The sequence below is a fragment of the Sus scrofa genome, chromosome 3 (assembly GCF_000003025.6).
Source record: "Sus scrofa isolate TJ Tabasco breed Duroc chromosome 3, Sscrofa11.1, whole genome shotgun sequence".
Classification (NCBI taxonomy): domain Eukaryota; kingdom Metazoa; phylum Chordata; class Mammalia; order Artiodactyla; family Suidae; genus Sus; species Sus scrofa.
The window spans coordinates 39,293,915-39,316,546 of record NC_010445.4 but is presented as its reverse complement, the minus strand read 5'-3'; the positions used below and the strand labels follow the sequence as shown (position 1 = coordinate 39,316,546).

The 22,632-nt window shown below is 59.9% G+C and overlaps 3 protein-coding genes and 1 long non-coding RNA gene across 4 annotated transcripts; all 4 read left to right on the top strand.

Annotated features, from left to right (window-relative positions):
- LOC110259941 lies at positions 2,448 to 2,842 on the top strand. The gene is made up of 3 exons (XR_002342440.1): positions 2,448 to 2,537; positions 2,635 to 2,664; positions 2,758 to 2,842. It is a non-coding gene; the product is annotated as an uncharacterized LOC110259941 (long non-coding RNA).
- LOC110259940 (testisin-like) lies at positions 2,900 to 4,665 on the top strand (the record flags this gene model as incomplete). The annotated part of the gene is made up of 2 exons (XM_021086742.1): positions 2,900 to 3,126; positions 3,802 to 4,665. Coding segments are annotated over 2 exons (615 nt in total), but the record flags the coding sequence as incomplete, so codon positions are not given.
- On the top strand, positions 11,551 to 14,628 carry PRSS33 (protease, serine 33). The gene is made up of 6 exons (XM_021086741.1): positions 11,551 to 12,133; positions 12,490 to 12,516; positions 12,631 to 12,793; positions 13,010 to 13,281; positions 13,525 to 13,694; positions 13,903 to 14,628. Exons 1-6 carry the CDS (start codon positions 12,088 to 12,090, stop codon positions 14,059 to 14,061), a joined length of 837 nt encoding a protein of 278 aa, XP_020942400.1. The 5' UTR covers positions 11,551 to 12,087; the 3' UTR covers positions 14,062 to 14,628.
- Positions 18,355 to 22,448, top strand: ELOB (elongin B). The gene is made up of 4 exons (XM_003124746.4): positions 18,355 to 18,636; positions 18,762 to 18,896; positions 20,147 to 20,252; positions 22,289 to 22,448. Exons 1-4 carry the CDS (start codon positions 18,370 to 18,372, stop codon positions 22,399 to 22,401), a joined length of 621 nt encoding a protein of 206 aa, XP_003124794.2. The 5' UTR covers positions 18,355 to 18,369; the 3' UTR covers positions 22,402 to 22,448.

The window sequence follows — 22,632 nt, the reverse complement described above, 5'->3', positions numbered from 1 at the left end:
AGCCGTCGGTTGCCTCCAAGGATTGGGTGTGACACACCCGGTGAACGTTGGTGGAATTGAGAAGGGCTGCAGGTTGGCAGAGCGTGGCGTGCATAGCTCTGACTTGGGGGAGGTTTGTCTGGCTTGGGAGGTCCCTGTCGCCAGCACGGAGGCACCTGCCCGTCCCCTGGCCCAGGAGGAGTGCTGTGGAGGCTCAGGGAGCCCCTCGGAGGTCACCGGGCCCCCCAGGTGGGGGAAAGGAGCATGTCTCCCCTTCCTCCGTCATCCACAGTCACACCTGGCTGCCATCCCACGAGTTGCCTGCAGGAAAAGCAACCTGGAGAAGGTGGCCAATAGCAGTGGGAGTTCACGTCCATGGTTGCATGTGTATTGGGTCTTCTGGGCGAGGCAGCGAGTAGAGGTAGGGGGCTGGCATGCCCCTGCCTGGTGGACCCCAGCACAGGGTCCTGGCTGGCATGTTGGATGCAGGCAGTGTGTGGGGCCTTGCGTGTGCCGTGACCACAGCAACGTCCCTGGTGGTCAGCCTGCAGCTGCTGTCTGGATGCTGGATGACACTGGGGACCAAGCACAGGCTCCTTCTGTCAGGTCGGCTGTGCTCGATCTCGTGGTGGCCTACGGGTGGCCTTCTCAGCCACAGCCCTGCCCTACCTGCCCCTTACCCTGACTAGGATGAGGTGGCAGGGGGGCTCCCAGGCTTTCTGGCCATCAGAAGGACCCTGGAGGCAGACAGCAAAGACAGGGATATGCAGGCCCTGCAGTCAGAGGTTTGAGGGAGGGCTTCCCAGGTTCAAGTGAGCTAGGCAGCAAGGACTGGATGCCGTGGAGAAAGCTCTGGAAAGTGACATGTGAGTGATGGGGTTGGGGGGCGGCTGCTGAGGGCAGTCAAAGGGCTGGGAAAGGCTGGGCTAGTCCGGTGGGGTCTCGGGACCAAGGCTGCAGCTTCCACCCACAGGGGCTGAGCCTGTCCCCCTCTGTCTCCTCTGCCCTGTGCAGTGCCCAGCAGGGCCCCCAGTCACACCCCGCCCCCGCCTGAGGTCCCTGCCCTGTGCTTCCTCCTCCTGCTGCTGCCTCCCCAGCAGTCCCCAGGCTTCCCTGGAAAGACAGATGGGGGTTGGAGAAGGAGGGAACAAGAAGGAGAGCCAGCCCAGCCTGGCCCAGAGCCTTCACTGCCTTCGTCTGGGTGATGGGGATGCAGCCCCAGCCCTGCTGGGCCCCAGGCCATGTTGTCCACCAAGCCGAAGGGCAGGGCTGCTGGGGAGGGGGGTGGGCAAGCCCCGGGGTGTGCAGCCCTCCGTTTCCTGTGGGAAAAGTGGAGATAACAGTAACGCTGTCTGCGGGGCTGCCGTGTCAAGCGGTGCCCTGTGGGTTAAGCTCCCACATGCGGGAGGTCCTTCCATGAACACCCTCTAGGCCCGAGGAGTGGCGAGGGCAGGTCACCAGCCAGAGGCACTTTCTCCAGCCAGGCTTTACTGCCTCTCAGACAGACGTGCCTGCAAAGGCACTGGCCCAGCACGGGACTGTAAACCAGCTCAAAGAGTCCCAGAAACCACTCAAGGAGCCCTAGAGCACAGGTGCTCCCTGGGACTCAGCCTGGAATGGTGGGCCAGGAACAGGGCACACCAGGCTGTGTCCCCAGAGGCGCACATGGTGGCAGGAAGAGCAAGAGGGCAACGTAGGGCCCACTGGGGACATATGGGAGGTGGGCGCTGGGCCCAGGGCTGGGGGCTCTGAAGGGAGGAGACCACAGGTATTAGGAGGGGGCTTCTCCTGGGGGCAGAGGCTAGGCAGGTGCTGGAAGGTGGCTGTCCAGGGAGGGTGTGGGGAGAAGATCCCTGCGAAAACCTGTGTCCTGCACCAAGGCAGGAGCAGGAAGAAGGCTTTTTAAGGCCTCACCCACAGCATATGGAGGTCAAATCAGAGCTACAGCTGCTGGCCTCCACCACAGCCACAGCAATGCAGGATCCGAGCTGCATCTGCTACCTACAGCTCATGTCAATGCCAGATCCTTAACCCACTGAGCAAGGCCAGGGATCGAACCCGCAACCTCAGGATTACTAGTCTTTCTTTTCCCCTGCACCACAATGGGAACTCTGGTCCATCACATTTAACAGCAGATAACACAGTGCTTTCACGGGAGTCCCGGCTGTGGGCCAGCTCCTTGGTCCCTCCTGGAGGAAGCAGTGGTTAGAAAAGAGGGCCACCTCGGGCAGGGGGGGGCGGGCAGCCAGGCACCCAGCGCTGCAGACAAGAAAGGGATGGTTCGGGTGCAGCGGTCCCGGGGCCGTAGCAAGGCATGTAGGCGCGGGACCCAGTCCCAGCAGAAGCTCAAAGCTGGGGCCCTGGGAGGTGCCACGTTCCCACCGACAGGCCAGGGTTCGCGCGGCTCCCTCTCCCCCAGGGGGCGCCCCAGGCGGGGCCCCCCCGGAGCGGGCGGAAGCAGAGGGGGCGCCAGGCGGCGGGAGAAGAGGCCATGGGCGCGCGGGTCGGGGCGCTGCTGCTGGCGCAGCTGTTGGCGCGAGTGGAAATCGCGAGGCCGGGTGAGCTCAGGCGGGGGCCGCCGGCGCCGCCAGGGGCAATGGGGAAGGAGGGGGCGGGCGGAGAGCGAGAGCCGCTCACCTTCTCTCCCGCCCGCAGAGTTGCAGGATAAGGACCTGCTGTTTCCAGGTAAGGCGTCCAGGGGGCGCGCTTCCCCGCGCTGGGCCCCGGGGCGGGAGGGCGACGGGCGCCCGCCTGATGGTTTGCTCTCCCCCGCGCCAGGTTTCGAGAACTCGTCGTTGCTCACATGTAACTGATGGGCCCCTGGCGGGAGGGGCGGCCGCGTGGGGCGGGTGCCCGGCGAGCCCTCCCTCCGGGGCGCGTCCCCGGGGCGCCCCTTTCCTTGGAGCAGCCTGGTGGGTGAGGTGGGGGCGGGGAGGGCCTGCCTCCCACAGCTCAGCCTGGTGTCCGTCTGTCCATCCCAGGGCCATGTGGCCTCCGGGGCATCCAGTCGCGCGTGGTGGGTGGAAAGGACTCAGAGCTTGGCCGCTGGCCTTGGCAGGGCAGCCTGCGCTGGAATAAAGTCCACCTCTGCGGGGCGAGCCTGCTGAACCGCCGCTGGGTGCTCTCAGCCGCGCACTGCTTCCAAGAGTGAGTAAGGGGGCGGGCGGGCCGCGGACCCCAGGCCCTGCCTGGGTCTGCCCCGGGAGCTGCGTGCAGGTGGCATGGGACGTGGCCGTCGTGTGCCCCTGAGACCCAGGCCTGGCTGCAGCCCGTTCCACCCACGCGAGCGCCCCCCATTGCTCCTGGAGGAAACCCTGGGTGGTTTCTTCCAGAATGTTCTCGCTGAACACGCCCATGCACCGTTTCATCTCTGCCCTTGTCCCCACATGGCCCCACCAGGCTCCAGCTTCCTCAGCCCGTCCCCTCCCAGCAGCTCCGGGATGTGGGTGCGGGACCCAGAGCCAGGCGTGTGGCGGCAGGCGCCAGGGAAGCTGGTTGGCGTGTGGCCTGCTGTTTGGCCTGTGCATCTGCCTGTCCCCTTTTGAGGAGAGCTCTGGCAGGTGACAGGCGGTTGAGTGCTTGAGCACCTGAGCCAGCAGCGGAGGCCCCCTCCTGCCCCCGACCCGGTCCCCAGCAGGCCTCTGGGCGCTCCCCGGTTCTGCATTGGCCTCCGCGGCCGTGGAAAGGGCTGCTGATGGTGTTGGGGGTGGGGTGTGCCCCGCCGCCGCCGCCCCAGGGTCTCCCCTCAGGGAGCAGCCCCAGGTGAGCTCAGGTGGCCAGGTCCCTCCGAGGGCCCCTGACTGCGTCCTGCTCCCCTGCCAGGAGCGCCAATCCCAATGAATGGACGGTCCAGTTTGGCGAGCTGACCTCCTCGCCGTCCTTCTGGAGCCTGCGAGCCTACCTCCATCGTTACCGGGTTCAGGATATCGTCCTGTACTCGGAGCGCGTGATGCCTTCCCGGAACGACATTGCCCTGCTGCGGCTGGCCTCCTCCGTCACCTACAGCAAGCACATCCAGCCCGTCTGTATCCTGGCCTCCTCCTCGGAGTTCCAGAACCAGACCGACTGCTGGGTGACCGGCTGGGGGCACATCCGTGAGAAAAAGCGTGAGATGGGGGACAGCTGGGTTGGGAAGGGAGCATTATCCTCTAGACCCAGTTCCAGCCACACCAGCCACCACCTGGGCTGCACCCTGGCCGGGCCTGCATGATCCGCACGCTGGCTCTCCACTCCCGCTGCCCCTTAAAGAGCAGGGCTCTCTGTCGGCACACTCGACTCCCCCTTGCGAAGCAGAGTTGAGAGGGAGGCCGGTGCAGGCCCGGGCCCCCTGCAGCAGTGTGCAAAGTTTTGGATGGACTTGTCGGAAAGGCAGCAAGCGCTGTTTCTCTTTTACTGAGCTCTTATTCGTAGCTTCTCACATTCACCCCTCCTAACGCATCCAGTTCAGCGGGGTGTTTTCAGTATATTCACAGAGTGGTGTAACCATCAGCACTACCTCGTTACAGAGCATTTTCATACCTCAAAATAAATCCCCAGCTTATTAGCCATTACTCCATATTCCCCCTTGTGCTAGGGCCACAGCCCCTGGCAGCCACTAACCGGCTTTCTGCCCATGAGTTGCCCACAATGGACACTTCATACAAATACCATCTGACAGGAGTTCCCGTCGTGGCTCAGTGGTTAACGAACCCGACTAGCATCCATGAGGATGTGGGTTCAATCCCTGGCCCCGCTCAGTGGGTTAAGGATCCAGTGTTGCCATGAGCTGTGGTGTAGGTTGCAGATGTGGCTCGCATCTGGTGTTGCTGTGGCTGTGGTGTAGGCCGGCGGCTACAGCTCCGATTCAACCGCTAGCCTGGGATCCTCCATATACCTCGGGTGTGGCCCTAAAAAGACAAAAAGACCAAAAAAAAATCCGCTCCTTTACAATTCTAGTCTTTAAATTGTTATTGTCACAAATTACATCTTTATGTATTGTGTAACCATTAACAGATTTATAGTTATTGTTTTATGCAATTGTCTTAAATTGTATAGGAAAGAAAATTATGAATCGAAACAATAATAATATTAGCTTTTATATTTACCAGTGTAGTTACCTTTACCAGTGTTCTCTATTCTCTGGGTTTAAGTTCCTTTCATTTCAGCCTGAAGGGCACCCTTTTTCATTCCTTGCCTAAAGGGCAGGCCTACTAATGATGAACCTTCTCTTAGCATTTGTTTACCTGGGACTGTCTTAATCTGGCCTTTTTTTTCTTTTTCTTTTTTTTTGTCTTTTTTTTTTGTTTGTTTGTTTTTTAGGGCCACACCTGTGGCACATGGAGGTTCTCAGGCTAGGGGTCTAATCGGAGCTGTAGCTGCCAGCCTACACCACAGCCACAGCAACGCCAGAGCCGAGCCGCATCTGATCTACACCACAGCTCATGGCAACACCGGATCCTTAACCCATGGAGCAGGGCCAGGGATGGAACCCGCGTCCTCATGGTTCCTAGTTGGATTCATTAACCACTGAGCCATGACGGGAACTCCGCCTTTATTTTTCTGAAGGATAGTTTTGCCTGATACGGAACTCTTAGTTGACTACTTCATTCTTTTTTTTTTTTTGTCTTTTCTAGGGCCACACCTGTGGCATATGGAGGTTCCCAGGCTAGGGGTCCACTCGGAGCTGTAGCTGCCAGCCTATGCCAGAGCCACAGCAATGCCAGAGCCAAGCCTTGTCTGTGACCTACACCACAGCTCACAGCAATGCCAGGTCCTTAACCCACTGAGTAAGACCAGGGATCGAACCCACAACCTCATGGTTCCTAGTCGGGTTCGTTAACCACTGAGCTGTGATGGGAACTCCTGACCGTTTCATTCTTTTAGCACTTTGCACATGTCATCTCACTGCCTCTGGGTTTCTGGAGTGTCTGAAAAGAATTTGGCTGTCATCTCTTTGAAGAGCCCTTATACTTCATGTGTAGCTTTTCTCTTGCTGTTTACAAGCTTCTCTCTTTATCTCTGCCTTTTGATATTTGCATGAAAATCTAGCTCCATGTGAATCTCCTTGTGTTTATTCTGCTCGGAGTTTGTTGGGCTTCTTGAGTGTGTAGATTCATACCGTTCATCAAATTTGGGAAAACTTCAGCCTGGATCCTGAGGCTAGAATGTGCTGATTATAATCAAGCTCAGCTGCTTCAGCCCCCTCCCCCACCTTGGATGCTTCAGCCAAGGTCTCTCCCCACTGGCTCGGGCAGCGTCTGTCATTTGCCTGCTGCAGAGAGAGGAACTGAGTCTCAGGGAGGTGCTGTAACAGCCTGTCCCTCCATTGGGCTCTTCTGTGATATTATTCCTCCCCCACCATGTGCTGGGTGCTGGGCTAAAGCAGTAAAATCAAAGGCAATGTCCCAGGCACTGTGGGTGCCCCTTCCCCAGATGGCAGAGGAGAAGCTAAAGTTGTTGTCTTTCTCTTTCCCACCCTCGACCCCAGCAGCACTGCCACCTCCCTATGCACTCCAGGAAGGGCAGGTCTCTATCATAAACAAGTCCAGGTGTTCCTTCCTGTTCCGTCAGCCCATTTACCGCAGTAGCACTAGGGATGCTATGATTTGTGCTGGCTCTGAGGATGGCAGCCGTGACACCTGCAGAGTGAGTAGTCCTGCCTCAGTGAGACCAAGTACCACCCCTCCCGACCTTGGGCCTGGGAGAAACCCCCTTGACCCCCTACCAATCCTCCCTCATGAGTTTATTCATGAGGAAAACCTTTGTAGACCCCATTTTTCCAGCCTGGGAAACAAGCTTCCCCTTTTATAGTAATTGTACCTTCTTTGATCCTTATATGAAATCCAGCAGATAGACGGTTGCCCTACTTTGCAGAGGCAGAAACTGAGGCTTGGTGGCTTCCAGGGGGAGGGGTGGGGTTTAAAGCCAGTCTGCCCTGCTCCACAGCCCCTCCTGCTCTCCCAGCCGCTCAGCTCCCCCTCCTGCCCTGCCCCAAGCCTCGCTCAACCACACTGCTCCCCAGGGTGACTCAGGCGGACCCTTGGCCTGCAAAAAGAAAGGGCTGTGGATTCAGATTGGAATTGTGAGCTGGGGAGTGGGCTGTGGTCGGCCCAACCGGCCCGGTGTCTACACCAACGTCAGTAGTTACTTCAACTGGATCCAGAAGCTGGTGGCCCACAGCACCCCCAGGCCAGGTGCCTCTCAGTTGCTGCTCAGTTGCCTCCCTCTGCTCTGGGCTCCCCCACTCCTGCAGCTGGTCTGTGCACACCTGGGCCCGTGAGGGTGCAGCAGTTACTGTAGCACCTGGCACATTCACCAGGGGCTGGGGGCACCCCAGTGGCAAAACTTCCTGCTGGACCAGGACAAGTCCCCTTCTGTCCCTTTGTTAATAAAGACGTGTGCGTATTCAAGTCGATGCCATGCAGAGTGTTCTGTGGACCCACGTGGCTTCCTGGACACCCTCAGGGTCACCCCGTCCCATCCACCCCAAGACGGCTCCTTAACTCCTGAATCATTGGCCACCGCCTGCGCGATGCAGGTTGCCGACGCCCACAGCAGAACCCTCTCAGGGAATTCGATTAGAAAGCTAGTTTCCGGAAGGACATGAGCAGCACCAGAGTTCCTGGGGGCATGAAAGGCTGGCGTGGGGATGCTGCGGAGGAAACGTCCCCAATACCCTAGCGCTCGGGTCCTGCTCCCCATCACCCAGTGGCCACAGCCTCCTGGTCCTCCGTCAGTCCTAGCAGATGAGGGTGGAGGCAGTTTATTTGGGGGATGACAGTAAGAAGCCCCCCGTAAGCGTGGGGAAGGCAAAGCAGGAGGGACAGAACCCATGGATGTTTGCCCACGTGTGGAGGGCACCCTGATGGGCAGTCGAGGCGCAGTCCAGCCACGGGGACAGGCCTCAGCATCACCCGTGATGTCAGGCCTGAATGCAGCCCCGCCTGTCCTGACTGTGGTTGAGGGACGTCCTGGGGGCTGGGGCTCCAGGCTCCATGAGGTGGCCTGGGTGGAGGGCAGCATGAAGCGTGTCTGGCCCCTGTTGGGGTCCCAGAACCAGCCTCAGCGGGGTCGCCTCGGCACCTGGGAGCTGCTCAGGCAGGTGTGCTTTTTCCATGTGCAGCTCCACAAATGCTGAGATTGTGGGAAGTGTGAGCAGCTCGGGCAGGTCCACATCCTGCCCTGCCCCCCACTGGCAGCCCCTGCTGTGGAGGGGCAGGTGGGGGCACCTAGGGAGGGGTCCCTCCTGGCCTTTGCTTGCCTTGGCAGCCGCAGGCTTGGATCCATCAGGGCCTGACTGGGAAAGGCCATATCTCTGGGGGAGGGTCTCCCATGGGGCTTGTCTGCAGTGAGATTCCCACTTCCCCCACCTAGGGATCGAACCCACAGCTTCATGGTTCCTAGTCAGAGTCGTTTCCGCTGCGCTACGACGCGAACTCCTGGTTGATGGGTCAGCATGGTGTGGACCCTGGCTCCAGCTCTCCCAAGGGTGCAGGATCTGCTGGGACATAATCTGAGCACCCCAACTGGATCCTGGAAAGTCCACCCTGGAAGTTTCCCGACTCTCAGGCCAAGTAAGAATCCTGCCCCTGCCTGGGCGCTGAGGGGTTGTTTCTCCCTTCTCAGGATAAAAATCCCAGGGAAGGATTGTGATTGGCTGGTTGGGGTCATGTGTCCCTTCTTGACCAATCACTGTGACCTGGGGGACTTGGTGGGGTGATGGCTCAGTTGGGGCCATGTGCCCACTTCTGGTGAGCTGTGGCCCCGAGAAGGGTGGCTGGCATTTGCCCAGGGGCCACTTCCGCAGTGTGCCTCGAGGGTGAGCCTGACATGCAGGTGGGCCCAGCAGCGTCTGCGCCTCCATTTCTCTGTCTGAGACGGGCCGGGTTTGGGTGGACCCCTGGAAAGAGCTTCCTTTCCTTGTCCCCTCATGTGTGACTGTCCATTGTTCAACCAGTTCCCAATCCTCTCACCATAAGCCAGTTTCTCAGAATTTGTTCCCTTGTCCATGTCCCCAGCTGTCCCCCAGGCTTCCCGCTGCACCCAGATTCCCACAAGCAGAGACCCAGCTCCCCTGCTGAACAGGGTGTCTAGCCTTCCAGTGAACCCCTCTCAAGGTCTGGCCCACATCCCCAGAGATGGCTGTGTGTTCCCAGGGTCCCTTGTCACTCTCCCACCAGCCTCTCCGGCTGCCCTGGCTCTGCACCAAGGGGAACAGCGCTCAGCGGGCTCCACTCCTGCCAAGCCATCTGACGGAAACTGAATCCGGGTAACAGCAGATTGGGAGCTTCGGGGAGGATGTGGGTTTTTTTTTTGGGGGGGGGGTGCTTCTTATATTCTTGTAGCTCTCCTGCAGCATTTGCACTAGCCAGGCACTATTCCAGGCTCTGCGTGAGCCAACCCGCTTAATCTCCTCACCTACCTGGGGGTGGGTTTTACACGAGAGGGAACTCCCCCAAGGGTTCCAGGCTGGTCGCAGGGCATTCTATAACCCGTCTCCAGCGTGGGCCTGAGTGTGGTCCTAGAGCGCAGACCACAGAGGTCAGGCCCGAGGCTGCCCTCCCCCCCTTCACTCGGAGGGGCTGGGCTGGGTCACCACTGGGTCCCCTTGTCCTTATCCCTCACCTTCAGCCCAGCCTCCTGCCCTGCTGGCCCTTCTTACTCTCTCCAGAATGCTCAGGGTCCACCCTCGGCTGGGCACTGTTCTGGTCCTTGGGGACTATTGTTGTTTGTTTTTAATGTGTATAGTTGATTTACAATGATCTGTCGATTTCTCCTGTACAGTAAACTGACCCAGTCACATATACACACACACGTTTTTTTCACATGCTATCTTCCATCACGTTCTATCACAAGTGATTGGATAGAGTCCCCGGGGCTGCACACTGGGACCCCACTGCTCATCCATTCTAAATGGAATAGTTTGCATCTATTAAGCCCAAACCCCCCTCCATCCCACTCCCTCGCACCTCGCCCTTGGCAACTACAACTCTGCTCTCGATGTCTGGGAGTCTCTTTTTCTTTTGTAGAAAGGTTCATCTGTGCCCTGTTTTAGATTCCACAGAGAAGTGCTAGTGTATGGTATGTGTCTTTCTCTTTGTGACATACTTCACTTACTAGGAGAATCTCTAGTTGCATCCATGTTGCTGCACATGGCATTAGTTTGTTCTTTTTTATGACTGAGTAGTATTCCATTGCGTATGTGTACCCCATCTTCCTGATCCATTCACTTGTCAATGGACATTTAGGTGGCTTCCACGTCTTGGCTACTGTGAACAGTGCTGCTGTGAACATATGGGAACATGGATCTTTTTGAATCATAGTTTTGTGCAGATATGTGCCCAGGAGTGGGATTGCTGGGTCATAGGGTCGTTCTATATTTAGTTTTCTGAGGAACCTCCATACTGGTTTCACGGGGGCTGTTATGGACTAAACGCCTTTGTCCCCTCTAAAATTCATATGTTGACTCCTTAACCCTCAGCATGACTCTTTTTGGAGATGGGCCCTTTGCAGAAATGATTAAGGTTAAATGATATCATAAGAGTGGGCCCTGATCTCACAGGATTAAGGTCCTTATAAGAAGAGATGCCAGCTGCCCTTCTCTGCCCCCCACCCAGCAGACACCAGGAGCGGCCATGTGATGAGACCGTGAACTGGCAGCCGTCTCGGAGCCAAAAGAGGAGGCCTCAGGGTGGAACCATCTCGCCAGCACCTTGCTTTTGCACCTCAGCCTCCAGACCTGTGAGAAATAAGCGCTGTTGAAACCCCCCCACCCCACCTGGCCCCGTCTGTGGTGCTCTGTTCAGCCAGCCTGAACTAAGACGTGGCCAGGGCCCAACCCCGCCTCGTGGCCGGGAGACAAACAGATGCAAACCAACCACCTCCATCGTGTCAGCTCCCCTTCCCGGCGGCTGAGGAGAATTAACTTGCTTCCAGGGGATGGGCCCAGCCCGCCACTGAGCCCCATCCTCAGCCCGGCAGCCTGGCTGTCCTGGCCACCCCAAATGGAAGAGTAGACTGTCGCCCAAGGTCAAGTCTGCTCCTGCCTCTTTTTTTTTTTGCTTTTTAGGGCCGCACCCACAGCATATGGAGGTTCCCAGGCTAGGGGTTGAATCGGAGCCGTAGCCGCCGGCCTACACCACAGCCACAGCAATGCGGGAGCTGAGCTACGTCTGCGACCTACACCACAGCTCACGGCAACACCGGATCCTTAACCCACTGAGAGAGGCCAGGGATCGAACCCGCAACCTCATGGTTCCTAGTCGGGTTCGTTTCTGCTGCACCACGACAGGAACTCCTGATTTTTATTTTATATCACAGCACAGTCGGTTTACCATGTGGTGAACTGCCAGCTTTGAACAAGTCACTCGTTCCCGCCTTTATGCAAGGCCTGGAGACTGGATTCCTGCACAGAACAATAGCGGTCAGAAGCCCTGACCGCTGAGCACTGAAAGGAGCCAGGAGCCAGGATCAAGTTCAGAGATGAGCGGCCAAGGATGCCCCAGAGCTTCCTGGCCTGACCACAACCCCCCCACCTCCCCACCCCATCCCCACCCTTGCCTGGCTGGGCCCAGGCTTTCTCCCCTCCGCCCCCCGTTCTCAGCACTTTGGCCAAGCCAGGCTTCCTTTGAGAAACCCAGGTGTCCCCTTCCTGCCACCTTGAAAGTACTGTTCAAAGCATCTTTGTTCCAGGCTGGACTGAGGAAGCCGCAGCCCCGCCCTGACCTCCTTAATTAGCCCCTGGCCCGGCCCCCAGCCCTCCTGGCTCTTTAAGCCCCCAGGCCCGCCCCCAGCCCAGTTAGCAGGGACACCAGGCGCAAGGGTGAGAACAGGGTCCCGGGGCTTGGGGCAGGTGGGGGGAGCAGCCATCAGACACAGAGATACAGGGCGGTGAGTGGCTGGGCTCCAGGGCTTACGTTAGGTTGCCCAAAGCTCTCAGTGCTTGGAGGGCAGGGGTGATCTCAGGGACCTGGGCGGAGGGCATAGAGCCTGGGCCACAGGGCTAGGACTGGGAAAACGGCGTGGGGGAGAGACGGGGGGGGAGCCCTGGACCAGGACCCTCCTCTTCTCTCTCTGCAGCTCCCACCCGAGGGCAGTACCACCCTTAGCCGGCCCAGCCCTGAAGACAGAATGAGGGGGACTTCCTGCCTCTGGGCCCTGCTCCCACTGCTGCTGGGTGAGTGGGGGCGGCACGGGGTGCTGACCACAGGCACGTGGGCTCCCATCTGTCCCCCCTTTCCTGGTTTCCCTGGAGTTCTCCACGGCATCCTTCTCTTGGCCCCAAGGGTTCAAGTTCTCTATCCTGGACCTTGGGCTCTCTGATCCCAGTGTGCACATCTGTGTAATGGGTGTAAGGCCCCCCTCCGAGGGTTCTGGGGAGGTTTCATCATCGGGGAGCTAGTTGCACAAGCACCTGGCGTGGGGACAGTGAGACGCCTGTTCCACCCTCCTTCCTAATCTCTGACCCCCACCCCCACTCTGTTATTTGACTCCAGTCCCATAATCCAGTCCCTTCCCTGTTTCCGCCTCTAGGAGCTGCTGGGACGCTGGAATCCGCAGGTAGGGAAGCCTCAAGTCCCCTGCTGCCAATCCCTCCCTGACCATGGCCCTGCGTCTCCCCCCACCCGGCCCCCCCTCCCCGGCCCACCCCGGCGTCCCCCTTGCCCTCCGCAGGCTGCGGGCAGCCTCGTGTGGCCAGTCGGATCGTGGGAGGCCGCGACGCCCGGGCCGGAGAGTGGCCGTGGCAGGCCAGCATCCAGCACCGCGGGACGCACGTGTGCGGGGGCTCCCTGGTCGCCCCCCAGTGGGTGCTGACGGCCGCGCACTGCTTCCCAAGGTTAGCACGCAGCCCCGACTCAGACGGGGCTCCACTTAGAAGGTGGGGGGTGGGGAGCAGGGCCGGGGTAAGGGGGGGGTGGGGAGCAGGGCCGGGGTAAGAGGGGGGCACCCCTTGGCGGAGGCCTGGTCCCCGAGCTCTGAGTGAGAGGGCGGCGGGGACCCCACCCAGGGATGGAGGGGCCACTGCTGTGAGTAGAGCCGCCCCATCCCGCAGGAGGGCGCTGCCGTGCGAGTACCGCGTGCGCCTGGGGGCGCTGCGCCTGGGTCCCGCCCCACCCGGTGCTCTCTTGGCACCTGTGCGGAGGGTGCTGCTGCCCCCGGACTACTCGGAGGACAGGGCCCGTGGCGACCTGGCGCTGCTGCAGCTGCGCCATGCGGTGCCCTTGAGCGCCCGAGTCCAGCCCGTCTGCCTGCCGGAGCCGGGGTCTCACCCACCACCCGGCTCGCCATGCTGGGTCACTGGCTGGGGCAGCCTCCAGCCAGGAGGTGAGGCGGGGGTCGGGCACCGGGGCCCTGGGTGGGGGCACATGCCATCTGGCTCACCTCTCTCAGGCTAGGAATGCCAGCCTCCCACCCCCACCCCAATCCAGGACCCGGCCTCCACCTCCTGGGACCTAAAGGCCCTGGCAGTGAATCCTGAGAGTCCTGGCCTGGCAGGGTCCAGGCTTCTCCCATCCACTCCTGCTCCCCCCTCCCCCTCCTCTTAGAAGCCCCCCCCTTCTCCTCCAGTGCCACTCCCAGAGTGGCAACCTCTGCAGGGGGTAAGGGTGCCACTGCTGGATGCTCGGACCTGTGACCGCCTCTACCACGTGGGCACCACCGTGCCCCGGGCTGAGCTCATAGTGCTGCCCGGGAACCTGTGTGCCGGCTACGCCGAGGGCCATAAGGACACCTGCCAGGTGCGAGAAAGTTCCCGGAACCTCTACAGTCCATGCCCCCGCGGCCAACACCCTACCCCGGTAGAGCTCAGGAGCCCCCAGAGGGTACCACCTCCAGGCTCAGTGCCCTGGACCCCAACCCAGAGGTATCACCTGGGGAACTGCAGCCCTGGGACCACCACCCAGAGTCCCTGGAGGGCTGGCACCTAAGCTCTCCTTTCTCCTGCAGGGGGACTCTGGAGGACCCTTGACCTGCCTGAAGTCTGGCCGCTGGGTCCTGGTGGGTGTGGTGAGCTGGGGCCAGGGCTGTGCCCTGCCCAACCGCCCAGGTGTCTATACCAACGTGGCCACTTACAGCCCCTGGATTCAGGCTCACCTCAGCCTCTGATGCAGTGACACTGACCTGAAGCCAGACGCTGGGGTCCATCTGGGGACCTGCACATCCCCCACCCGCCCCTTCTGACCTAAGGCTCAGAGGCCTAATAAAGCTAAAGGGCCGGCCATCCATCCACTTATCTGTCCATGCTGTGTGTCCTGCAGGTCTCACGTTCCCTTCCCTTCCTGCTCACACTTACCTCCCTCTGCTCCAGCCAGGGGACCCCAAAACAGGCAAGGGGGTCAGTGCTGGGGTGGGTCTGTGTGCCCCTCTTTTTTGGGGGAAGTTAGGGAGATTGAGATGTGAGAGGGGGAGTTCCCGTCGTGGCTCAGCAGTTAATGAACTTGACTGGTATCCCCGACCACTCGGCTTTGATCCCTGGCCTTGCCCAGTGGGTATGGATCCGGCGTTGCCGTGAACTGTGGTGTAGGTTGCAGACGCAGCTCAGATCCCGTATTGTTCTGGCTGTGGTGTAGGCTGGCAGCGGTAGCTCTGATTTGAACCCTGGCCTGGGAACCTCCACATGCTGTGGGTGCGGCCTTAAAAGACAAATAAAAACAAAAAGAAATGTGAGAGGGATTCAGCACCAAGGAGGTGATTTTCCATCACTGGCTTTGGAGACGGGGGGGGGGGGGGGGGAGCCCTGTGGCAAGGAGCTGAGGGCAGCCCCTGACTGACAGCCAGCAGGGAAAGGGACACTCCCGTGCTGCACCTGCAAAGAACCAAATTCGGCCCATAGCTTGAGCAAACTTGGATGCAAACTGTCAGGGCCCCCCTTCCCCCACCTGCATCTGGAGACTGGCCTGGCGCCTTTGCGGCTGCCTGACCACACTCGTGTGCCTGGCACTCCATGCCGTTTCTTTTTCTTTCTTTCTTTCTTTTTGCTTTTTGAGGCCACACCTGCGGCACAGGGGAAGTTTCCAGGCGAGGGGTCCAATCAGAACTGCAGCTGCTGGAGTACGTGCCCCAGCAACGCTAGATCTGAGCCGTGTCTGCGACCGACACCACAGCTCATGGCAATGCTGGATCCTTAACCCACTGAGTGAGGCCGGGGATCAAATCCGCATCCTCAGAGATACTAGTCGGGTTCATTACCACTGAGCCTCAACGGGAACTCCCCTCGGCGCTTTCTGCCGTCTCCTCATCTCCAGGCTCAGCAGCATCCACCCCTGTAGCCAGAAATTGGTTTCTAGAACGGCAGAAAGAACAAGAACCAGAACAAAACCTGGAGCCTCCAAAGCCTACCCTTTGGAGCTGACAGGGACAATGGAGAAAGGTGGGGACAAGGAGGCCATCATGAAGGTGCACCCTGGCTGGACAGGAACAGATGCAGCTGCTGTCACCCGGGCCTGAGCCTCAGCCCCCTCCTCTCTTTATTCCCAGGGGCAAAAGTGGGAGTCCCTTGTGGGGCAGCGAGCTAAGCTTCCCAGGTAGTCACTGCTGTGGCGTGGGTTTGGCCCAGGAACTTGCACGTGCCGTGGGCAGGGCCAAAAAACCGACCAACCACAAAGACCCCAGGGGAGAGGTGGCTGCAAGCAGGTGGTGGCTGCTGGGCCAGACCAACAGGGAGGGTGGGTCTGTGGATTGGGGCTGCAAGGAAGCACCAGGCAGAGGGCCAGCCATCTGGGGGGTAGAGCCTGGCTGCCCTGAGGGGGTGGGGGTTGCCATCAGGGACAAGGGTACCCAGAAACGGGCATGGCGGTGGCAGGCCCAGCCAAAGGCTGTGGACACCGCTGCAGTGGGGCCTGATAGCCCCTGCTGGGTGATGCTGGCCGTCTCCCATCCCTCCCTCAGCCGAGGGCAGCCAAGAGGACTGCCACAGGTCACCTCAGCCTTGGACCTGCCGTGAGTGGAGTCGTGAGTTCCTGTTGAGAATCCGGTGCTTCCGCAGCATAACCTGGGAGCTAAGCAGGGCCGTCCTGGCAGCGGACTGCAGGGCTGCACGTGGAAGGGGATGAGAAGAAATCAGCCACTCCTCGTCCTCTCACCAGACACCGGGCAGAGGGCTCTGTGGCCCCCATCTGGCGGGATTCTCACCTGAGGCTCTGTCAGGTGGGTTTTCCTTGTGTGTCAGATGAGAAAACAGGCCTTAAGTCACACGGCTGGTAGGTGGTGGGCTGGGATTCGAACGCAGGCGGTCTGATCCAGAAGGCAGCTGGCGATGGGAGCGTGGCCCCCCTGCGTCGTCTCCACTTCCTCCCACCCCAGCAAGCAGAGCGGCCTCCAGGTCCACCCCTCTCTGCCTCACAGGGCTGGGCGTGCGTGCAGCTCTTCTCCGCCCAGCAGGCTCAGGGGCATGGCACCATGTGCCGCTGCAACCCTCCCGTCAGGAAGGTCAGTGCGCCTGGGGTGAAGGGTGGGGCCTTGACCTGGCCCTGCATCAGTCTCCTCCTCGGCCTCAGGATAGCTGCCTAGTCTGCCAGGAAGAGAGCCCCTGGGGCAGCAAGGGTACCCCTGAGACGCTCCCTGGGGACAAGGGACAGTGGGCTACTGTCCAGGCAGGCGTTTTCCAGTTGGCAGTACTACAACTAGATAGCCCAGCCTCTCCCAGGAGTGCCGACTTAATCTGTTGCCCCATCTGTGATCTGAACTGGTACCGCCTACCCTAGCGTGGCCTTTGAGAGAGTCAGAACAACTCAGTTCTGCCCACTGAGTATGCACACAGTGCCAGGCACTGATGGTCTCTTGGCTGATCCCCCAGGTCAGGAACGTGCCTTAAGATCCACAGCAGAGGAGTTCCCGTCGAGGCTCAGTGGTTAATGAATCTGACAAGGAACCATGAGGTTGCAAGTTCAATCCCTGGCCTTGCTCAGTGAGTTAAGGATTCGGTGTTGCCGTGAGCTGTGGTGTAGGTTGCAGACGCTGCTCAGATCCCATGTTGCTGTGGCGTAGGCCAGCGGCTACAGCTCCGACTAGACCCTCAGCCTGGGAGTCTAGTCCATATGCCACAGGGGCAGCCCAAAAAATGGCAAAAAGAAAAAAAAAAGAGAGAGAGAGAGACCCACAGCAGACAAGAGGTGGAACCAGGTTTGAATTTGGGCAACCAACTCAAATTCCACACTGAGTTCTATCACTTCCTTTTTAGAAATGAAAGTAGTTATAAAACACTACAGATGAGAGACACACGAGCAACTGGTGGCTATTGACAATTACTATTTATTTATTTACTTATTTATTTATTTATTTATTTGTCTTTTTGCTATTTCTTGGGCCGCTCCCTCGGCATATGCAGGTTCCCAGGCTAGGGGTCCAATCGGAGCTATGGCCACCGGCCTACGCCAGAGCAATAGCAACGCGGGATCCAAGCCAAGTCTGCAACCTACACCACAGCTCATGGCAACGCCGGATCCTTAACCCACTGAGCAAGGGAAGGGACCGAACCCGCAACCTCATGGTTCCTAGTCGGATTTGTTAACCACTGCGCCATGACGGGAACTCCCACAATTACTATTTATTAATGAGCACTTCAAAAAATTTGCAATTCCTATCATGGGTCAGTGGAAGGCAATCTGACTAGCAGCCATGAGGTTGCGGGTTTGATCCCTGGCCTGGCTCAGTGGGTTAAGGATCCGGCGTGGCTGTGTGGCTGTGGTGGTGGCGTAGGCTGGCAGCCACAGGTCCGACTGGACCCCTAGCCTGGGAACCTCCATATGCCGCGGGTGTGGCCCCAAAAATAAATAAATAAATAAAAATAAAAAACTTAGGAGTTCCCGTCGTGGCGCAGTGGTTAACGAGTCCGACTAGGAACCATGAGGTTGCGGGTTCGGTCCCTGCCCTTGCTCAGTGGGTTAACGATCCGGCGTTGCCGTGAGCTGTGGTGTAGGTTGCAGACGCAGCTCGGATCCCGCGTTGCTGTGGCTCTGGCGTAGGCTGGCGGCCACAGCTCCGATTAGACCCCTTGCCTGGGAACCTCCATATGCCGTGGGAGCGGCCCAAGAAATAGCAAAAAAAAGACAAAAAAAACAAAACAAAACAAAAAAACAAACTTAGGTAGAGGAGTTCCCGCTGTGGTGCACTGCCAGAGCCGATGCTCAGATTCGATCCCTAGCCTGGGAACGTCCGTGGACCTCCTCAAAATGGCCGCCAGGGAGCCCTTGTTCTCGAGTCGGACTCCCCAATATGGCAGCCCAGATCTCATTGAGATGTGAATGTCTTGCCGCCCTGATGACTCAGGGACACATCTTTCCTTCTCTCTCCTTGGGATGTGAGGTACCCTAGCTCACACAGTTAGTCCCTGATATCCCCCCAAAAAGGATGGGCCTGCACCCAGGCATCTCCTCACTGCATCAATCTGGGGACCTCGTCTTTGCCACACCCAAGATGGCGCCATCGGCCACTGCCGGACGCCCACAGCCTCAGCCCCTCGGCCAACCAGCCCCGCCCCACGCCACGGCGCCGAGATGGCTGCCAGACACAGGGCCGCAGCGCCCCTCCCTTGCGGATTACTTAAAATGGCGGCCTCGGGGCCGGGCGCGGGGCGGGGCCGCCGGGCGCGGGGCACGCTGGGGTGCGGCGCCCGGGCTGCCGGGAACGGGGAGGAGCGCGGCCGCGCCGGCGCGTCGAGGGGGAGAGGTAGCCGCTGCGATGGTGAGCGGGCGCGGGGGGAGGGGCGCCGGGCCGGGGCCGGGGCCGGGGGCCGCGGGGGCCACGGGGGCCACGGGCCGCGCGGGGGCAGCCCGGGCTCCGCGCTCACGCCTGCCCGCCGCCCCCAGGACGTGTTCCTCATGATCCGGCGCCACAAGACCACCATCTTCACTGACGCTAAGGAGTCGAGTACCGTGTTCGAGCTGAAGCGCATCGTCGAGGGCATCCTCAAGCGGCCGCCGGACGAGCAGCGGCTGTACAAGGTGCGGTCCTGTCGGTTCCGGGCGGCCGGGGGCGCGTGCTGCTGGGAACCGCCGCCGGAGCTTGGCCGGGGGCGCCCGGCAGCCGCGTCGTCGATGTAAACATCGGCTGCTGACCGCCGCGGGCCGGAACTCCCCCGCGTGGGGCCGTTGCTCGGACTCAGAGAAGTGAAGCCCCGGTAGCGCCTGCTCCACCGGAGGATCTCGATTCCGGTGGCTTTGAAGGCGCGCGCCAGGCCCTCTGCCGAGTGCCCGGGGCCAGCGTCGCATCTAATAATCCCAGAAGCAGCCCGCCGAGACGTGCAGGCTCTTGCTGGACTTGTCTCCTCCGTAGTTGGAGAAACTGAGGCTGGGAGGTGGTTCCTTAACTATCCCAAGGTCATGGGCAGAGTCGGGATTTGAGTCCCGGGGCCCTTAACCTTCTGCTGGCCCATCACACGCGCCCCATCCGCCCTGGACACCGCTTAATACAAAGAAATGGAGGGTTTGGGGATGAGTTGGGTCCCGTCGGTTCTTCGCCTACCAGCTGTTTATGACTCCCTACCATGCTGCTGGGGTTCTAAACGCAGCTCCCCCCCCCCCCCCCCCGCTCCGCTCCCCCTTACAAACCAACTGCAGTTATTCAGCAAGGATGGCTTGGATTTCGGGGCTTTCTTTGGGAATCCGGTGTGTCAGCCTCTCGTTAAAGGCTCTCCCCCGAAGTGCCTCGATCTAATACTGGCTGGAAACTGGTCTTTCATTCCAAGCTGAGTCCTCATTCCCTTTGTCACTGAAGGCCTTTCCTTGCTGATACCTCCTGGGGGTGGGGGGGGGGCTTCCATGATAAGGACCTTGCCTGCTGCCTGAGCTCTTCCATGTGCTATGCTCCTTGCTTTCTGTGTGTCCTTTGGGCATGAAAACCGGGCGGCCCTGGGAGTTGGGGATTGCCGTATCCACACCCGCCACGCGTTTTGCAGAGAAGGAAACTTCACCTCCAAAAATCAGCCCCTTTGTGCAAAGTGGTAGAGTGGGCATTCAGCCAGGTCTGCTTGTGGCCAGATTGGACCATTGACGCTTGAAATTAGATTCACCTGCAACTGGGGAGGAACAACTGCAGATTTTAGAGCCCTCACCTGGGAGGGTCTGATTTGAAAGGCCTGGGGCGTAGCCTGGACGCTCTTGGACGTCCTCGGGTGGTTCTGGGCCCTGTTTGGCTTTCAGTGTAGTTGCCTTTCCGGGGCTGCCCCTGAGACCCTGCCTGCCTCTCTCCTCAGGACGACCAGCTTCTGGATGACGGCAAGACCTTGGGCGAGTGCGGCTTCACCAGCCAGACCGCGCGGCCTCAGGCCCCAGCCACCGTGGGGCTGGCCTTCCGGGCAGGTGAGGGGGACAGGGCTGGGGTGGGGCCGTCGGGGGAGCCTGCAGTCCTTCTCCAGGCCTCCCTCGCGGTGTCTCCCCGCCGGCCCAGCGAGGCCCATCCTTCGGTGGTGTGTGCTTCCCCGGGGGCAGTGGGGAGAGCATGCGAGGTGCGTGAAGCACCTGATGGCTGTCCCGTGGAGGCCTCCCAGGTCCTTGGTCAGGGCCCCAGCTTACACGGGCGGGGGCCTGCCTGAGGGCCCGGCCCCTCTAGTGCTCTCGTGGCCCTGAGAGGGAGGCGTGGGCGGTGAGGCTTGCAGGCAGTTCACGGAGCTGCTGGTCCCAGCCCGTCTCCGTGCTGCCTCGCTGACTTGCCGGGCATCTCTCCCGCCCGCACTTGGGCTTTGACTTTCTGGGGATGGGTCAGCTGAGCCTGGGGAGCTGCAGAGCGGGTTCAGCCCTTTCTGTGCCAGAGCCTGTAGTCAAATCAGCTGCATGCACCCTGCCCCGAGGCTAGAAACCTGAGGGGGGGGGTTCAGTTCCCTCTAGTAAAGGGGATTTAAGTTTTTTGAGGTCTCTGGAAGGGCTGTAGGGTGTTCACACAGCTGTAGCCTGGAGACCGAGGTGCCTGCGTGACTGGCTCAACTTGGTAGGCTTCCCCGCACCTCTCAGTTGCGTCCTTTACCCCCTGGGCTGGGGTTGGCATCTCCCTCCGTAAGGAGGCTGATCCTAGACTAGCCTCGGGGCAAGGCCCTGCTCGTGCTCAGGAAAGGGCGGTCTTGGGCGCCTTTCTGTGGGTTTTCTCAACTCCCACAGCGATGCGGAGGCAGGTACGAGGCAGGTGCGGGGCAGGTGCGGACTTGATCCAGGTGGGCCCGGTTCAGGGTGTTCTGAGGCAGGTAGGTGAGGGCTGAAAGCGCATCTCCTGTCCTTCCTGAGCCAAGGCCCGGCTGTATTCTCCCAGAAAAGAACCCCTTTCTCCAATTTGAACAAGGACACCCTGTGGACCCACAGCTATTCTTGGTGGGAAGGTGCGGATAAAACTCTGCAGGTGAAAAAAAAGATGAACACGGACGGGATTCAGGCTTTCCCACTTACTGGGTAGATTGTGGTGGTGACTGGCGACCCTGGGTGACGTCACCTCAGGCTCACAATTGCTGTCTTGATAGAGGCTGTGGTGTAGACTGTAGGTGGGCTATTTCCACCTAAAAAAAATCACTTCTGGGTGTGCAGAGACGGGGGTTGCTCTCCCCATCCCCCAAACCTGCTGCCCGGTGGGGGAGACGGGCAGGCCCCCGGACTATTTCCAAACAGCAGAGAGAGGGCCAGAAGCAAGACTTGTCACTTCAGATTTGCGGCTTGGAAGATGAATTTGTTATTAAGGCCCCGCCAGGTGTCTCGTCTTGAGCACCGTTGATCTCTGGGGCTGGCTGGCTCTGGGGGGGGGGGTCGTCTTGCGCCTGGCAGGACGTTTAGCCGTCTTCTGCCCACTAGATGGCGGGTTGCAGTCCCCCAGCCCCCTGAAATCAGAGCCGCTGGAGTCATCACGGCAGGTGTGACTTCCTGGCGGAGTCTCGTGGGTTGAGATCCCTGAGCCAGGTGGAAAGGACAGCTTTCCGGGTAGAAGTACCAGAGAAGTTACTCGCCAAGGTGACAGCAGGAACGAGACAGGGAAAGCCTTCTGGGGCCTCTGTTCTAATGAGGAAAGCAGAGCATTTTCCCCCAGTGGTGGTAGTCTCAGGGCAAAGCACAGGGGTGTAATGTGGTCACCTTCTAAGAGGTGATGTCTGCGTGCCCCTGGATGCCCAGAAGCCAGCTGTTCCGAGTGGCAGACGAAGGACAGGCAAAGTCAAGTGCGAGCTTACTGTCTCCTCGTGCTCCCCATGTTCCCATAAGCAGTAGGGACAGGCAGGTGTGGAGGGACGCAGAGGGTGGGGAAAGGTCCCTGGGGTGGCCAGGCTTGGAGGGTGGACAGGGCGGGGGGTTGGTCCTGGAAGGGCGGGAGGCTCGAGGCGCAGGGGCCACCCCGACTCAGCTCCCCCCACCGCCTCGTTCCCCAGATGAAGCGTTCGAGGCCCTGCGCATTGAGCCCTTCTCCAGCCCGCCTGAGCTGCCCGACGTGATGAAGCCGCAGGACTCAGGAAGCAGCGCCAATGAACAAGCTGTGCAGTGAGGGTCTCCCTGCGCACCCCCCAATAAAAGATTTGGGTGTCCACCTGGTTACTGCCTCTTTCTGCACACCCTTTCCTGACTCAGGCATCACCCCACCGCCGCTGCCCGCCCCCCCCCGCCCCCCGGCTTCCTTGCCAGGTCAACCTGCTGGACCACCAGCTCGAGTCGAGCTATCCATCCGAAACCCACAGCCTAGCCTCCTGAAGGCCATGGGAAGAAAGGAACCCAGAGC

Excerpts from the sequence above, each read along its gene's own strand:
- PRSS33 (XM_021086741.1), top strand. The coding sequence starts at position 12,088 with ATGAGGGGGACTTCCTGCCTCTGGGCCCTGCTCCCACTGCTGCTGG. Across the intron at positions 12,134-12,489 it reads CCTGCTCCCACTGCTGCTGG|GAGCTGCTGGGACGCTGGAA; the intron begins GTGAGTGGGGGC and ends TTCCGCCTCTAG. Across the intron at positions 13,695-13,902 it reads GCCATAAGGACACCTGCCAG|GGGGACTCTGGAGGACCCTT; the intron begins GTGCGAGAAAGT and ends TTTCTCCTGCAG.
- ELOB (XM_003124746.4), top strand. The coding sequence starts at position 18,370 with ATGGCGCCATCGGCCACTGCCGGACGCCCACAGCCTCAGCCCCTCGGC. Across the intron at positions 18,637-18,761 it reads GAGAGGTAGCCGCTGCGATG|GACGTGTTCCTCATGATCCG; the intron begins GTGAGCGGGCGC and ends CGCCGCCCCCAG. Across the intron at positions 18,897-20,146 it reads ACGAGCAGCGGCTGTACAAG|GACGACCAGCTTCTGGATGA; the intron begins GTGCGGTCCTGT and ends CTCTCTCCTCAG.